Source organism: Desmodus rotundus, chromosome 4 (genome assembly GCF_022682495.2).
Source record: "Desmodus rotundus isolate HL8 chromosome 4, HLdesRot8A.1, whole genome shotgun sequence".
Taxonomy (NCBI): Eukaryota; Metazoa; Chordata; class Mammalia; order Chiroptera; family Phyllostomidae; genus Desmodus; species Desmodus rotundus.
In genome coordinates, this window is record NC_071390.1 from 8,735,226 (window position 1) to 8,753,249 (window position 18,024).

At 44.7% G+C, this 18,024-nt stretch overlaps 1 protein-coding gene across 1 annotated transcript in view; it reads left to right on the top strand.

Moving 5' to 3' along the window:
• The first annotated feature begins 529 nt into the window (after positions 1-529).
• Positions 530-18,024, top strand: part of CACUL1 (CDK2 associated cullin domain 1) — a 53,333-nt gene continuing 35,838 nt past the window's right edge. The window contains exons 1-3 of the mRNA XM_024555557.4: positions 530-1,269; positions 15,997-16,123; positions 16,953-17,055. Of these exons, the coding sequence (XP_024411325.1) occupies positions 912-1,269; positions 15,997-16,123; positions 16,953-17,055 (588 nt within the window). The 5' untranslated portion in view covers positions 530-911. The remainder of the gene's footprint in view (positions 1,270-15,996; positions 16,124-16,952; positions 17,056-18,024) is intronic.

Consider the following 18,024-nt stretch of genomic DNA (forward strand, 5'->3'; position numbering starts at 1 on the left):
AAGTTTAAAATTTCTGGCCTCAGTTATATGGAGTTAGGGACTTAAAAAAAAACATGAATATTTCAAACGCATTATTGTTATTGTTGTTATTATTATTACTATTAGCCACCCTGCTAAGTTTCACTTTTTCCTCTCGGTTTTCAGGATCTGGGTGGTGCGAGGTAAGGCCCTCGAGCAGTCCCATAAAGGGATGTCCAGGCGGGTCCACACATTTTCAAGGCGCTACCTGGAGGCTGCTGTGGCTCCCTACCGCCGCCCTCAAGCCAAGGCCGGGCTGCGAGGTCTCTGCGGAGCAAAGGCCCGGTAAACCGCGTGAGCACAAGAAAAACATCCTCAAAAGGGTGGCCGGTGCCACAAAACCGTGGGCCAGGTCAACTTTAGGCGTCGTCCACAGTTCTGGTTGTCCGGGTAACCAGACTGCGAATGCGCATGCGCAGCCCAGCGCCCTTATTACGTGAGTCCAGGGCGCGGGTGGGGCCGGTGGAGGCTCGCCCGGGCCCTTGGCCCCTGGATTCTCCCGGCGGGCCAGCCGAGGCGGGGTGGACCGCTGCCCTATTGCGTGAGGGTGACTCACAGCTACCGCCCCTTTTTGCTTCGCTCTCTTGCAGCTCGTTCCTTGCACCACGTGCTTTTCTGACCGCTCCCCCCCGCTGCCTGTTGGAAGCCGCTGTAAAATGTCGTGAGGGGCGTTGCCGCTTTACGGTTGCCTCTCCCAGACCAGAGCCCGGGAGCGCCCACCGCAGTCAGCCGTGTCTCCTGGAGTCAGCCCGGTCGGGTGTACCACTGCCTTCCCCGTCGTGCCCTTCTGGCCCTCGGCGATGTGACCTCGAGGAGGCTGTGGTGCCCCCTGGCCCGGGGTTGAGACGGGCGGCAGGTGCCTGCGAGGCGGGCGGGTGCTGGGGGCCAGCAGGATGGAGGAAAGCATGGAAGAGGAGGAGGGGGGCAGCTACGAGGCGATGATGGATGACCAGAACCACAACAACTGGGAGACCGCCGTGGATGGCTTCCGGCAGCCCCCGCCACCCCCTTCGTCGATCCCAGCCCCTGTCCGAGAGCCTCCGCGGGGGCAGCTGCTGGCGGTGCCAGCGGTCTCGGTGGACAGGAAAGGCCCCAAGGAAGGGCTCCCGTTGGGGCCGCCACCACCGCCGGAGCCCAATGGGGTGATCATGATGTTGAAGAGCTGCGACGCGGCGGCCGCCGTGGCCAAGGCGGTCCCCGCCCCCACCCCCAGCTCCACCATCAACATCAACACCTCCACCTCCAAGTTCTGTGAGTCCAGCCTTTCCCCAGCAGCCTTGGCTTTCCTCCTCCCCCACCCGGACGCCGCACCCACCCCTTTCGGAGCAGCCCGCTTCCTTTGTTTCAGGCCTGGGTCTCTACTGCCCTCCTCTCCCCTCCCCGCCTCCTCCCCCCGTTTGGTGCCTGCGGCCAGCGCCAGTGCGGCCCTATCTTCTTGTGTTACCTGGCCTAGAGAAGCACCCGGTGCGCATACGGCCCCGAGTTCTCCTGCAGACGCGATCTTTATCACAGCTGGCTGTCACTCAACATTGGGACACTCTTTTCTTCTTCCTACCTCCCCCTTAAAGTTTCACCCTCACACGTGAGAGGAAAATAAGGCAGCTTGAGTTTCCATAGAGAGGAGCCTTCAGTCTTTTTTTGCAGCGAGAGAAAAATCTGAGAGCTTCCATTCTTGTGCTTTTAGCTAGTCTACGTTAAACATGTCAGGAATTAGAAAGTTGACCTATATCTGCACTCGTTATTTCTCTTCTCTGGTGTCCACCTTCTGCATCCTAATAGGAAAATATCTGAATTGCTTGTTGGGTAAACCAATGCAGTGGGAGCTGTGACATCCGTTTGGAAGATAGTAACCCATAAAATTATTTTCAAAGCGGCCTACACTGATATAAATAAGCCACTCAGCATGTGTCCAAATCCAAAATTCTTTTGGCCTGTGAACTTTATTTTAGTGATTTGCCTTAACGCTCAGTTGCAGGCAGAAAAGTTGAAGACCAAAATCTGTTTTGTTATCCGAAACTGCCCCCAACCAGGATGTATGCTTCCATAGCTAGGGAAAAAAATCTGCTTTTGCTTTCAGTGGGTTTTCTTGGGGCGGGGAGGAGGGAACTTGACCGTCACAGGCAAGTTTTTCTCTCCTGTTAATAACTGCAAGTTTTGAATGGCCTCTGGTATAAAGCAACTGGAGATTTCATTTCTAGTTACTAATTCTACCAAACTGCACCAGTAATTGTCCACTTAGCATTGCAGAAAAATGTTTGCCATAATTCAGATATATAATCACAGCTTTACACTTTTTTTTTGTGAGAACAGCACATAATCTTACTTGCCTTCAAGATACTGCTTTAATCAAAGACATTCGTATGTAGGTATGGTTGGTAAAGTTTGTATTTTATTTTCCTATGTTATGCATACATGGGAATAATATTTATATTGTACACTTTGTGTGTTGAAGTCTCTTGTGGGGAAACCGGACCTGGGGCAGAGTAGCAGGGTGATTTATCTGAATGCCGAGGGAAGCTTGCTGTATAGTCCTTAAACGGAGTTCATTTGAAGAGTTAAAAAAAACAACCTAAAAAAGCAGAAATCAGTGAAATTCAGGGACAAAAGATTTGCCAAACAAAAAGATTGTTCTTTGGAGGTAAATAGATCTAGACAGACTTACGTTTAGTAAGGTAGAAAAAAATGAAAATAAAATATATGAAAAGTTGTAAATAACCACAAATAGGAGATTTAAAAAATAATTTTATGAATTTCTTTAGGTTAATAAACTTGAAAGCCTAGATGAAATGTATAGATTCTTAGAAAACTATAAACTATGAAAGTCAGTGGTTGGTATCAGAAGAGAAAGCTTGAATTGCCTAATAAATCTTCCCTTTAAAAAACTCTAGATCCAGGTAATCTTTAAGCAAGTTACATTGAACTTTTATTTTTTAAGATTTTATTATTTATTTTTAGAGAGGGGAAGGGAGGAAGAAAGAGAGGAAGAGAAACATTGATGTGTGAGAGAAATGTTGATTGGTTGCCTCTGTCCTCTCCCCAGCTGGGGGACTGGCCTGCAACCCAAGCATGTGCCCTGAGCAGGAATTGAACCCAGTGACCTTTCACTTTGCAGGATGATGCCCAACCAACAACCACACCAGTAGTTGCACCGAACTTTCAGATGACACTTAATTTCTTTTTACAAGTTGTTTTGGCAAACAGGAAAAAAAGAGAGAGATGCCAAAGTCATTTTTTGAGGTTAGTGAAATTACAGATATTTCTCTTATTTGCAAAGATGTGAAAATCTTACACAGTATGCTAGCTCATCAGATCCGACGATATGTTAAAAGAATTATGATCCATAGTGTTCTTTCTGGAATGTAAACATGATTTAACATTTAGTTATCTATTAATGTAATTTATCTCATTAGGGTAAGGAGAAAAATCATGATTATATTGATACCATAAAATTATTGATACCATAAAAATTACTTAAGATCCAGCTCAAAATACAAGATAACTGTATAAAGGTTATTACTAAAAACCTACATCAAGTAATAGTACCTAGTGGAGAAACTTTAGACACATTCACTTTAAGATCAGTAATAAGATAAGGATGCCCCCATTACTATTGCTGCTTAACATGATAAGAAAGGTCCTGGCTAACACGATAAAGGGAAAGAGTAAGCGTAAGGATAGGAAGGGAAACAAATTCATTATTTGCAGATAATATCACTTACTTTAGAAGAACCATTAGAATCAAAAGAGAAACTTAGTACCAGTAAGAGTTTAGCAGGGTTTCTGGATTAAAGATCAACCTACAAAAGTTAATAGCACTTAACTATGCTAGCAATAATCAACTAGTAAAGGTAATCAGAGGTAAATATTGTAGGAAATAATGGCAACAAAATTAAAGTCTCTAGGAATTAACTTGAGAATACATACAACTTTAAAACTTCAGTGAAGAAGAGGACCTAAGTAAATGGAAGGAAAAACTTTTCATATTCTTGGGATGAGATTACTTACAAGCATGTCAGTTTTCTCTTATTTTAATTTATAAATTAAACTATCAAAATTCCAGTTGGTTTGTCTGACAAACTCAGTCACCTAATCTAAAATTTATATGGCAAGCAGGATAAAGCTTGTAAATTGCTAAATCAATCTTAAGGATTTGCTTTGACTGGGCTTGCCTTATCAGAACTTAAATCAAAAGTTAAAATGTTTCAAGGCTGCAGCAGTAAAAATTAGTATAAGTGCAAGAACCAAAAAAATAAACCAGGCACAAATTAGAGAGCAGAGACTTAGCTGTACCCATTCAGAACTTAGAGGTGGCACCATAAGTCATGGTGGACAGGAGTCAGATTTTAGGGAGTGGCTCGTTACATGGAGAACAAACCAACCTAACACCATAAACAGGATGGACTCTGGATAAATTAAAGATCTGAATGTGAAAGGAAAAACCGTACAATTAATAGAAGATGGTGCTGCAGAAGGTCTTCACCTAAGGGCAGAACTTCTTAAACCTTCACAACTTACAAGAGAGAAAAGGGCCAGGTTCCCAGCTGGGGCGTGCGTATATCGGTGTTTCTCTCCTTCTCTTTCTCCCTCCCTTGCCCTCTCTCTAAAAATAAACAAAATCTTAAAACAATTTTTTTTAAAAAATTAAGGATTTTTCATTCTGCAGAAGATGCGTGAAAGAAGGAGGGAACATATTAGTAGTGCCTAAAATTAATGAGGGAATCAATAAAAAGAGGGGCTTGACCCCTGTGGAAAAACAGGCAAAGGATATTCATAAGTAGATTACAGAATAGGAAGTCCTAACAAGCATAGAGACGTTTGAAATTATTAAATAACTAGGTGTTACAATTACAAATTACAGTAGTGCACGTCTTTTTTCACCTATTAGGTTTGGCAAAAATGAGAAAGCAGCGTAATAAGCACCAAGTGTGGGTGGGGATGTGGGGACAGAGGAATTGCCGGCCAGTGTAGTGGCCCAGAGGTGTTGAGATGGCCAGAGACGCCATGGACTAGATAGTGAAGGGAGCTGGCGTGCGCTGTAGCCGGGAGCTGTGCCAGGAGAGTGTATTTCTGGACTGTCAGATGCTCTGCTGGTCTGTTTTGGAATAGATTGGGGGAAAAGGCCTTTTTTTTTTTTTTTTAAGCTTGATACTGTGTTGGTTTGTCCCTGTAAAGAGACCATCTGGAACAGCAACTACAATTGTAGCCACCACTTGATTTGATTTACTATAAGCTACGTTCTTCAAGACCTGTCTTCTCTGCACTGGCTAAGTAGGCTGGTGGAATGAGAGTGTCGTAACAGTCACTATCCCTGAATCTCGCAAGCCTCTGAAAGATGGTTCCTCTGCAGGGTCCACAGGCATATGCTTTGGGTTTACTATTTTGGAAGGAAGGGACACGTCTAGGGGATTTACTTGGCACTTCTTACACTGCTAGGCTTCACTGTACAGTTCAGGGAGCTCCTCACTGTGCATTCAGGAACTCAGGAATTATAGGGCGGGTCCGTGGGTCTCCTGGGCCCACAGTGAGATGGATCGGGGCCAAAGCACCGTTCATCAGTGTGACATCCCCCGCTGATCTGACTGCTTTACCACAGTGACATTCTGGTCCCTAAGGGTTACTGCTGTTAGAGCCGGTGTTGAGTAACCCCTGACGAGCCTGCGTGCGTCTGTTCCCCGAATGTGCTGTCTCCCTGATAGATGGCTGCGTGTCTGTCGGAGGAAGGCTTTAAGTCACATGCTCTTGATGCGGTTTGTTAGGGTCTTTCCTCGTGGAACCCACCCTCTCCTCTACTCCAGGGACTCAGTCTGTAAACAGGCTAAGTCTGGGTATTAAGTGAGGTGCCATAACTCTCCATGTGGTCACTGAAGTCAGGCCTCTGTTAGATACACCTAGAGTTTTTTATATTTTCTACCCATTGCACACATCAAATAGTTCCTTAGTGTGTAGTGTCCATCTCTTTCCTAAGGACACCATGGCTTGCCACCACCAGAGATGAAAGCCGTTCTGATAACCAGTCTGGTCCTGCCGCCTATTAGCACAATTACGCCCCTTTTATGTCTGAGGAGTAAGTGTTTCTACGAACCCTTTACCACTCTGGGAGTCTCATTATCCCACTGAAATCAGGGAGCCCCTTTACTGGCAGCAGTGCCGGTCTTTAACCCACAACTGCAGAGGACAGCCGCACAGCATTCTCAGGGATGTGAATGTACCCTGCGCCGGTGTGGTTTTCAGTTCCTTCTAGGACAGTTTAAGAGTGTGTGTGAGTGAGTGGGCTGGATATGGTAACACCAGCATTCCTTCTGCCATCGGAAGTCTGGATTCTTTGCTCTACTAAGGAATTTCTGGTGTCCTGACTTTCTCCCTCTCATTCTTCCTCATTCTCCGTCCCTGCCTCCTCCTCTTCCTCCGTGTCCAGTTTCATCTTTCTCCTACACTTTTCTCTTCTCCCTCCTTCATTTGTATTCCTTAAAGTGTACTTATTTTAGGCATGTAGTTTAATGAATTTTGACCCATATAGTTGTTTGACCTGGGATTTGGGCAAGCTGCTAAAAGCCCACCCCGTTGCTGCTGCAACTGGGTGCTGGCAGAAGCCGGGCCTAGCGAATCACATGAGAAATCAGTATATTTGCTGAGGTTCCCCTTCTTCCCAAGTCCACCAGGGGTGACAGTGTGGCCAAGATGGGTGCTCCCTCAGTGGGTTTGTGTTGCAACTGAAGAATGCTGAACTTAGGGATCCGTTGCCTTCATAGAGAGCGGTAAGCAGGCCTGCTCTTTGTCCAGGACAAGACATTACCTCATCTTTGGAGGTTACCAGCTGTAGCCCAGGTTCAAGAGCAACTGGTCTGGGCCTTGCAGACTTGGCACACTCAACAAGACATGCAGGAGTGTGAGAGGCCAGAGGAGGACTGTCTGTCCAACAGTGACCACCGCTACAGTCAGGAGCTGGAACCTTTCCATCACTGAAACACTTCTTCAGCTTCTGTGTAGTTGTTACCCGTGCCCCTAGCCACAGGGGTCGGCTGATTTCTGTCACTGGGTTTCCATGCAAATGGGCTGATACAGTCTGTGTTTTTCATGCTTGGCTTCTGTCCTTCACTCTGATTTTGAGATTTGTTCTTGTTCTTGCAAGTTATTACTTTTTAGGGTGATTACTATTTTTTGGAGGATATACCACAAATTGTTTATGTACTCATCTGTTAATAATCACTTGGGTTGTCTCCACTTTGGGTTATTATTAATGAAGCTGCTATGAACAATTGTGTAGAAGGCTTTGTGTGGACATAGGTTTTCATATAAATGCATACAAGTGGAATTGCTTGGTCTCATCTTAACTATACGTTTAACTTTAGAGAAACTGCTAGGCTGTTTTCCAAAGTGATTGAACCATTTACATTCTCACGGACAATGTATGAGAGTTCCCGTTGCTCCTCATCTTCCTGATGCTTGTGTTGGCTAGGGTTCACAAAAGTTTTAGTCTTTCTAGAGGCTGGATAGTTTGTATCACACTGTGGGCTTGTGTTTGTTTGTTTGTTTGTTTGCATTTCCCTTTTACACGTGCTGTTGGCTTTTTCAACCCTGTGCCTGTAAGAATGAAGAGGTTATTTTGTGGTAGTCATGGATGCTTTCTGGTCATTAAGCTAACAGTTTCCTTAAAGCTTTCATCTGTTGTCCGAATCAGCCCACTCCGTAGTCCTTGCATTTCTCATTTCCGTCATAACTGCCAAAGCAGTCTACCAGATTTTTTCTTCAAGAAGAACTCGGTTTCAGGTACCCACAAGTGATAATTTAGATTACACTTTGCTGCTACATGTTGTGTACTATTAGTGTTATGTTATCTAATGGTAGCAATATTATTATTACCTTGAACTCCAATGTGATTGGATGACCAAAAACAGCTTCCTGGCTTTTTTTTTTACTCCTCACCCAAGGATATGTTTATTGATTTTAGAGAGAGAGGAAGGGGGAGAGAGTGAGAGAGAGAAAGAGAAAGATCTTTTGGTTGCCTCCCATATGCACCCCAACCAGGGGTTGAACCCACAGCCTAGGTATGTGCCCTGACCAGGAATCGAACCTGCAGCCTTTTGGTGTGTAGGATGACGCTCCAATCAAATGAGCCACCCAGCCAGGGCAAAAATTATTGTTAAATGTCTTGGCAGGCAAGCTGGCTTTTCATTTTTCTTCTTTCTTTTGTGGACATTTGGCTATTAACCTGTGTGGACGGAGCTGCAAGAGATCTGTAATTTGCAGTTGCAGGGATGCTGACTGGACATCTGAATGGTGTTTTATTTAGCAAATACTTATTCTGTATGCCAACGTAACAGCTTAGCCTCTGGTGATGAATGAAGCAGTGTAGTAGGGTGGGAGATGATGGACAGATAATTAGGATTAAGTGCTCAAGTTATGCACGTACAGGGTAGTGTAGAGGAAACAGAGAACCTTTCACAAACGAGTAGAAGTTTGTCGGGAGAATTGAAGGCGACTCTAGGAGACTTCTTGCAGAGGCAGGCTGTGCTGAAGACACAGAGCTGACGTTATTGCTGGAACATAGGGTGTGAGGCACAGGGGAATGGCACCATTAAACCCGTTATATGGAAGCATCTAGAGAGCGGCATGTGCTCGCTCCATGTTAGAGGTGGGGTTTTCTTCTGCGGGAGCCACTGAAGGGTGTTCAGGGAGCCAGCTTGGTGGAGTTTGTGTTACTGTGTTAGTGTAGAGAAAGGAGAGAATGGAGGCCTGAAGACTGTAATTCCAGTCTTGACTAGAGATGAAGGCTTGAGCAAAATACAGCACTGGAAGAGAGGTTGTTTCAGATTTTGGAGATGTTTGGGGACTAGATTCTAAAACATTTGGGGGGTCAAGGAGGGAGGGTGAAGACTCAGGACTGCTGGTTTGGGTGTTGGGGAGCTGCCTCAACCTTTGACCTGGGTGTGGGAGGAGTACAGGTAGACGTGTGTGTCTGCTTTAAACGGTGTCTACGGGCTGGTCGGGTAGAGGGAGGTCTAGTAGGTAGTTGGTCATTGGAGCTTTCCCATTCCTGCGCCTTAAAGTACTGGAAATGCTGAGATGAAAATTTGATTTCACTAGATTTATGGTTTCATTTCTGAGGAGTTAAGATTCAGCAAACTCTTTGACCTTAAAATAAAACTTTTATTAAAATACAGATTTGTAATTTAGAAACTCAAACTGTGAAAAGGCATATAATTAAAATCAGTGGTTCCCTCCCCTGTCCCATTCCTGGACTGTTATCCAGAGGCAATACTTTTAATGCATTTAGCTGTTTTTTGGTTTTTTTTTTTTTTGAAATATGTGGATAAATTTCAAATCTGTTAATATTGTTACTGCTTAATTTTTCACTGTTACGTTGCCTATTGACTTCCCACTAAGGTGAGAATTTAGTTTTCTTCTATCTCTACACACCTCATCTCTTCAATTGTCTTAATACCACAGTTTCTGGTTGGCCAATAAACCATATTTACATTATGGCTATGCAAATACTCACTCAGGGGCCAGGAGTATACTCAGATTATTCTCTTTCACATAGGAAGAACTTTGTCTTGTTTATACGTGCATCATTTTTGTTAAAGCGTTTGCGGCAGCTTCGTCAGGTTCACCACTCGCCCATGGCTGGTGTCTCACCCTGCTCAGCCAGCCAGTGCTCTCTTTCTGTCTGCTTGGGAAGCCATTAGTCGTCCTGTTCCTATTAATTCCTAGGGTCTCTGCACAGCTGCCCGATAGTGACTTGCTGTCTTCCTTTGTACGGGTGTGTCCCGTGTGCATGTGCGTGTGTGGTGTTTAGAACGTGTCTTCTAGGAGCCCCCTGGGAAAGTGTGTGTGTGGATAACAGTTTGCACATATAAAAATGCTGCTTTCACACGTGATCGCCAGTCGGGGTATGAAATCGTAAGCGAAAACTTCTCTTCCCGGACTTCTTGAATGTTGCCTTACTGACTCGAGGCGTGCCGTGTTGGAATGGGGCATTCCGGTGCCATTTTGATTTCCGTTCTTTGGTATGTGACTTTTTTCCGTGAACATTTCTGGGATTTTTTATATATGTCGATATTTTTCTCCTCTTACATTTTCTCTGTTTTCCCTTTTCTCTGGAATTAGTCAAATGTTGAATTTTCTGTTTTGATTCTCTAAGCCTGTTAACTAGTTTTTGCCCTGTGCTGGGCGAGTTTTTTGATGTATTCTTTCTTCTGTTGGATTTTTACAAATGACTAGTTAGTTTTAATCTTAAGAGCATTTGGAATGCTTTTAACAGGGCAGTGTTTTTGATTTTTCTCATACCTCTCTGAGGGTAGTGATACAGGGTTTTTTTAAAAAGTTTTCTTCTCTTAATTATCTTTGTTTTTATGTTATCAGTTTTTGTTTGTTTTGTTCTCTCAGTCAGAGGCTTTGCAGATCTTGGTGATCTTTAGCTTTCTTTTCATATTTAAAAGTGAAAAAGCCTATTTGGTAGTTCTGTGTTTGCAGGGGCCTTTCCAAGTGGAAGTGGGGGCTCCTCTTCAGGCTCATTGGATGCAGAGCTGCTGTTTTGTAGCGGAAGTGCCAAATATTAGTATGTGAATGTCTTTTCTCTGGGACTATTCAGTTTCACCAGGGAAGGGTCTTCCAGTTGAAGGGAGAATGATGGGAGAGGGTAGGTGGAGCCCAGAAACAAGTACTTTCCTCCTGGCTGATGGCATTCTAGAATTGAAGAGAAGAGCAGGGTTAGATATTTGAGCATTTCTGGTAATGACTGTTGACTTTTACTTAAAATCCACGAGCCCTGTGCTTCACACACACACACACACACTCACTCACTCACTCACTCACACACTCACCCCTGCGACCCCTGGCCTGCACCTACACATACCATGAAGCTGTCTTAGAGTCCTAAGCTTTTGTCTTTCAGTCTTTGTGCAGAAGAATAATGCTTCTCTTTCTTGCTGTCTAGCCTTCCAGCCAGTCTTCACCTCCCCCCCAGCCGGGCCTCTAGCCCACACTCGTGTGTCCTGTCAAGTCCTGAGCTCAGAGGCCTGCAGGGCCCCCGGACTAGCGCACCGCGGTGTTTCCGCCCGGCATGCTGCCTTAGGCTGCCGCTCCAGACTTTCCTAGTCTTCACGCCGTGGAAAGATTAATATGTTTTTGTACTTTGCAGGAAGTTACAGAATTTAAAACTACGGCAGACCTGCAGTTAGCGTGGCTCACACCTCTGTATCCCAATCGAGCGGGTACTTTCTATCTGAACGTTGTGAGATTTTGGGTGCGTCAGGTTGGAGCCTTGATGGGCATCTTGATAGCTGTTGACCTTTTCATACGCGTGCTGTCATAACCTGTCAGTCAGTCTTTGAAACTATTCACAGGCTCGAGTGCGACATTGTCATCGTGATGGTTGTGCATTAACGGTTCCAAAGGATGTGAGCTGCCCCGTTGCTGGCAGGCCCCGCAGCTAGATTTCAGCTTTTTCGGATGGTGGTGGTGGAGGAAGTTTCTACGGTTCTGTTACATTTTCTCAGATTGAGAGATGTGTGGATTTCTAAGCAGTAAAAGAGCCACCTAAAGCCTGCAACTTTTTAAGAGGCTTTAGCCTACCTGAGAAGCAAATAGGCTTCATTAGGATCAACACTAGCTACTCTCTTCTAATGGCAAATCAAAATTCACCTGAGTAGGTGGTGCAGGGTGTTTTTTACTTTTTTTTTGTTTTTGGTCTCCTAATAAGGAAAAGGATAGTTAAAGTATTTGAATGAATGGTTGACTTTTTCTTTAAAAAAAAAAAAAAAAACCTGGGCAGTTCTTTTAGGAGCAAGTAAGTAATACTTTCTTCTTTGCTAGTACCAAGTTATTTTACTTTTGAGAAAAATAAGTAACTGGAATTTTCTTTTTTCTTTTTTTCTAAGTACAGATTAAAGTCCCATTTACTTATTATACTCTCATACCTTGTTCTGCTTCTGACCTTCCTCTTCCACTCTGACCAGTCCTTTTCTTTATTCCCAAAGGCAGGCTTTTAAAAAAATGCCCTTCTAGTTGGCTTTGTTTTGGGCCTTCGGCTTCTGTCTGTCTACCGCTGGAAAGATCCCAGTCCTCCCCTCGTGTGTGAGGAGGCAGAACTTTCTGCCACACGGGCGCACTAGGTTGCTGTTGCTCGGTGGGCACACTGTGGCTGTGGGACGTCACGTTGGCCAGCCAGAGTTAAGCAGAAAAGCCAGAGCTTGTTCCCTCCTACTCCATTCTGTCACATTATCTAGTCGTAGTTAATTATATTTGATCTAAAGAGCCATTATGTTTAAGACATACTTTAGCCTGCTAAATTTGGCTTAGTCATTTATTTCATAATGCCATTATAGTGTTCTTAAGGAGTCACTTCTAAGTGAAGGTGGCTCTTTTGGAGGGGAGAAGGGATTTGGAGGAGGAGAACTTGGCCGTGAAAACCGCAGCATCAGAAAAGTGCTGCGTGGGAGACACCTGAGAGGCGTAGTAATCACTGTTTCCGTTGCGGGGTGCCCTGCTGTACTCAAGCTGCAGGGTTTCCAGTGCAGGTTCTTTTGCCTCCTTCACATCTTTGGTTTGGGGGTTTGCCGACGGGGGAAGCCTGTGCCCGAGAAGTAGAAGTGTCCCCACCTGCCCTCCGGAGGGGTAGTTTGGACTGGGCAGTTGAGGAGCCCATGGGATTGGTGTGTTGATTCTCGCCTTTTGGGGACGTGAAGTTTTCTTTCTGAGCATGTCGCTTACTTTCTTTAAGTCTCAACTTTTGGTGTAGAGCAGGGATTAGGGTGTGATTTAGGTGGGTGCTGATGAGGGGCTTCAATAACCTAGAATCACTCGGTGGGAAAAGCGATTTTGTTGTTTAGGTTTTTTATTTTTTACTTTTCTTTGAGCCCGCCAAAAGCAGAAAGCTGGTGTTTCAGAGCTAGCATGCAGTGCGTCCAGCACCCGCCAGTCTCCCTGTCACAGGGACGCGGCCTTGGGCTCAGAGCCTATACCGCAGGGGCGCGCAGCGACACTGTAGTAACTTCGTACGTTTATTCCTGTGTTGCCATTGACAGGGCAAATGACACTGTTTTGCCATTTTTGATAGATTCTTTTTTTTTTTTTTTTTTTTTTTTTTATGTGCAAGTCGTTTTAAGTGCAAGCGGGTGAATTTAGGAAGCAGCTGCTGGGGAGTGGAGACTTGAGAAAGACAGGAGAGGCAAGGCAGCCAGTGAAGTCCCCTCGGTGAGCGGTTGAAGCCTGACTCCCCGTGAGCAACTCTGGGAGTCGTGCAGCTCATGTACCTCCCTGAGAGAAAGGAGATGCCGGGGTGTTTGCCCGCATTTCTCCTTAGTCATCTCTTAATGGTGGCTCTTGGAGGTTTAATTTTTCAGGCGGAGCAACGCTGGCAGCCAGAGAGAACAACTAGGCAAATAATGGTCAGTGTTGATGGTGGCCTTTGTGTCCACAGTTTCTGAGGGGGAACCAAAAAACCTCCGAATTTATTATAAAAATTGTGTATTTATTCTTACATGTTTAAACTTCAGTCACCTTCAGAGTACTCTCCATTTGGTGCAGTACATCTATCGAGATGTTTTTTCCACTGCTCTAAACAGTGTTTGAACTTGTCAATTTTGATTCCTTTTAGTGTTTCTGCCGTTTTTTGTTTCACCTCTTCCACATCAGCAAAACGTTTCCCTTTGAGGACTTTTTTCATCCAGGGGAAACAAACACAAAAGTCACTCGGCGGGGGAACTGGTGAATAGGGAAGGTGGGGGCACGGGGGTCATGCTGCTTATGGTCAGAAACTGCTGAACACTCAGGCAGTGTGGGCAGGTGTGCTCATAAATCACCGGTCATGAAATGGGCAAATGTGTTGAAAGGGTCTTAAAAAAAAAATCACTGAAGCTGAACACAGCCTCTCACAACAAGGCCAGCTGGTTACATTGATGCAGATGGGTTCCTAGAACACTCACCTAGCGGGGCAAGCCTGTACCACAAGGGGCCCGCCCTCCAGAAGACAGTTCGAGTTTTTTGGGGGTCCCCTCTTGTCTGCTACACTCTCAGACATGCTAAGCGTCTCCCATATCCTCATCATCTTAATAAACAGCAACCCCACCCTTTGGTGCTCAGGCCAGAAACGTGGGAGTCGTCCTGACCCTTCTCTCACTTCCCGCATTCAAGCCGCCAGCAAATCTTGTTGTCTCTTCTCAGCTTTCACTGCCTCCGTCTGGCCCCTTCACCTCACAGCCTCCTAACTTCTTGTACTCCTGACACAGCCCCTGGAATGACCCATAGAAAACCGGAGTCAGGTCAGGGCCCTTCTCTCCTCAAAGCCTCCCCTTTACTCAGTGAAAAGGCAGAGTTTTCACAGTGGTCCGGAAGGCCCTGCAGTTTGGCTTCTGTCTACCGTGTGTGTGTGTGTGTGTGTGTGTGTGTGTGTGTGTGTGCGCGCGCGCGCACGCACGTGAGCTCACCCAGGTACCATTCTTTCTGTTTTTGGCCTTATGTGCATCCAATAGTTAAAACATTCCTTTCTTCCCCTTTCCCTTTAGTTGAGGTTAAGTGACTCATTTGCAAATTAGATTCATCACAGTTTGTATTCCACCTTTACCACTGCATCCTGGTTGATTTTTTTAAAATTTTCATATAGTAAATTTATGGTGTATAAGTCTTGGTTTTGACAGATGGGTTGGTGTATACATACAAAACAGTTCATTGTCCTACAAATTTCCCCATGTTACCCCTTTGTAGACAGACCTCCCCACCTCCCAGCCCTGGCAACCACTGATCTGTCTTCCTCCATGTAGTTGTGCCTTTACTAGTGTCGTGTACGTGAGAATCTCAAAAAATGCACCCTTTTTGGTCTGATTCTTTCACTTAGCAAAATGCATTAAAGATTATTCCTTGTGTGTGAATTAATAGTTCATTCCTCGTGTCCTTCAAAGTAAATTTATTTAAGCAAAAAAAATGGATTGATTTAAAGAAAATATTCAACAAAAATGATATAGGTGGTCCATAGAGATGAGAAACATCTTGAACCCGAATGACTAAGATTTGGAAATCATCAGTGTGATAGAACGACTCTAGGTAAAGGCTTCGTTTTACCTGGTACCTCTGCCAGGAATTAGCCATGAACTCTCAGGGAAGTCAGCCCTCTGCTCCCCAGTGTCTGGTGAAGTAAAATACTAGATCTAGTGGTTGGTAGCTGTGATCTCGTGAGGAAGTGGAGGTTCGTAAGACATGTGATGTCTTAGGTGCTTTGGGTAGTTCTTTTAACATTAGCTTCATTTCATTATTGTGAAATAGCTGTCACCCCTGGATTTCAGAGTTGTTAGGAGCAGCTGTTGCGAATGCTTTACTAAACCTGGGGGCCAGGAATGAGCCAGCCAGTGGGAATGAGGTAAGCCTTCCACGCGAGGCTGCAGTTCATCAACGTTGTTTTTTCCTGTCGGACTTCTCCAAAGTGTGAGATAAGACAGCAGGAGCACAGTCAGAGCTGAAGCAGTGACTGGGGTTACTGGTGGCACGACAAGTCTCTGCAGGTCTCACGCAGCTTCTTTTGTTGCTGTAGTCTTTGACTCCAATTTACAGAGTCATGTGCTCAGGTGGATCTTCCCAGGGTGTCCCAGGGCGAACCTTCCTGTGGTGCACAGGTCATCTTTGTGTGGCGCTGACAATGCGTGTTTGAGGGTCCGGGCGTGTTCGAGAAGCTCCACTGACGGCAGAAGCTCGGAGAAACCAGGAAGGGAAAGCCAGTGATACTTGCTTGTTTTGTTCTTATTTTCAAAGCTGGACAGACTCATACGAATTCCTTTTAAAATCAAATTAATGGTTGCTTAAAACCTCTGACCAGGTTGCTGCTTTTTTTTTTTTTTTTTTTTTATGTTGGAAGTGGGTTAGTAATTGAGTTGTATTTAGGTGATGGACTGTCGATGTGAAATCAAAAAGGAATTTGAGGGTGCAGAATTGCTATAGTTTTTGTTTACATGTGACAGTGGTAATATTTATCTTACTTTTGACTTTTAGTGATGAATGTTATAACTATTGAAGACTATAAGAGCACATACTGGCCAAAATTGGATGGTGCCATAGATCAGCTTTTGACCCAGAGTCCTGGAGACTATATCCCCATCTCCTATGAGCAGATATACAGGTGGGTGCGGGTGTTGTTGGCCGGGGTCGAGGGGTGTGTCGGGGTTCACGGCGGTTTGAACTGTGGCAGCGTGTGCGCGTACAGTATGTAATACAGAAGCTGTTTATGTGCCACACACTCTTGGGCTGGGAGTTCGATTTACGCTTTTTGCTTCAGAATTGGTTTCCAAATCGAGGTAGAGTTAATCCCACTTGGCTAGACTTCTCCCACTTCTGCCTTCCCCTCTGCCATGCATGATGCAGAAGCGTGGAGGTCAGCAAAAGTAGGTGTGTTTAGTCTCCTGGGGAGGCCCTCGCTCAATCTGTTGATGTTCATTGACACACAGCTCTAACTCTGGTTGTTTTGTCTCCCAGCTCCGGGTAAGTGGAAGCAGCAAACTAGTGAGGAACTGGGCTGGGGTGTGAGATTAGCCCCGCCACAAGAGGAGGAAGTGCTGACTGAGTAGTTCCACACCAGGTGCCCAGAGAGAGGTCACTGCAGGTGTTTTTGGGAGTTAGAAACTTTCCCTGTTATTGCTCTCTCTTCCTTATTTTGACATTCATTAAAATGAGAGAGAGGCTGGTTTTTAAGTAGGTACCACAGACTCTCGGGTTATTTAGTATTGATATATAGTAGAGTACTCAAAAAGATTATTTGTTGCTGCTGGTGATACTTCTTTCATCTAAACACTGGTTGGGGCGGGGTAGGTTTTTATTTGAAGCTGATCGGTCACTGTTTTCAGGCCCGAATTGATTACCTGACCAGTGGCTGTGTGTCCGGAGTGTGCTTTAACTCTAGGCTGAATTAAGTGCTTCGTCACTAACTTGGTTTCTCTGTGTTCTCCCCACAGTTGTGTCTATAAGTGTGTGTGCCAGCAGCACTCGGAGCAGATGTACAGTGATCTGATTAAAAAGATTACTAATCACTTAGAGAGAGTCTCAAAGGAGCTGCAGGTAAAGACTGATGGGTGCTTTTTGCTTCCTTGGGATTTTCTGACTGGTTGAAATTAGCTTGTATACTGTATCTTCGGAACCTTGTTAATTTGAGTATGGTATAAATTTATAAATATTTTCTAGATGGATAGTGACCAAATCAGCTAATCTTTGTAATAGATTATTTTAAAATTTTGACATAAATTATGGAAATTTTTATATTGCCAATATTTCAGACTTTAACTGATTCATTTCTTACTGTGTGAATATTTCTTTTATTTAAAACCTTATTTTTTTTTTCTGTTAACTTTAGTATTTGGTGACATTTGTAATATAAGCATGTCTATGTTAATTTTTTTCCTGGGACTTTTAAAAAATTATCTTTGAAGAGCAGTTTACCTACCAGTTCCTAAAAGCTGCTAATACAAACAAGTGAAGTCGGCATTTTGTTGAGAAACCCTCCATAGGTGAACGGCATCCTGGCTGTAAAAGCCGGGGAAAGGTAGGGAAAATACTCTGTTTAGAGAAACCCTTGGCCTCTGGAACCTCACAGCACCCCCCTCTGCCCCAGTGAAGTTTCTAGTGCTTGAAGGTCAGGTCCTACTTTTACGCCAGGGCCAGATCACGTTTTAGTTCTGGTGTAGAAGCAGCATGGTGAACAGAGAGGTCACCAGCAGCAGATCACCGGGCCCACACCACACCTGGGACGTGCTCCGGCAGTTCTGCAATACCCAGTTTCCGGCAGGTGCTGGGGAGTGTTGGGGGCTTGGACATCGTTCCTCACTTACCTGTGTGTAAGATAAGATACCTTATCTTAAGGTATCGTAGTCTTATTTACTCCAAACTGTTGCTGTACTAAGTAGATTAAAAAAATTATATCCAGAGTATTGTTTATCATAGCCAAATACATACTTTTCCTGTTGTTAGTGTAAAATGTTTCCTTCATCGTTTTGCCACCAAGTACAAAGTTAACTATGTTTGGTGCTGAGG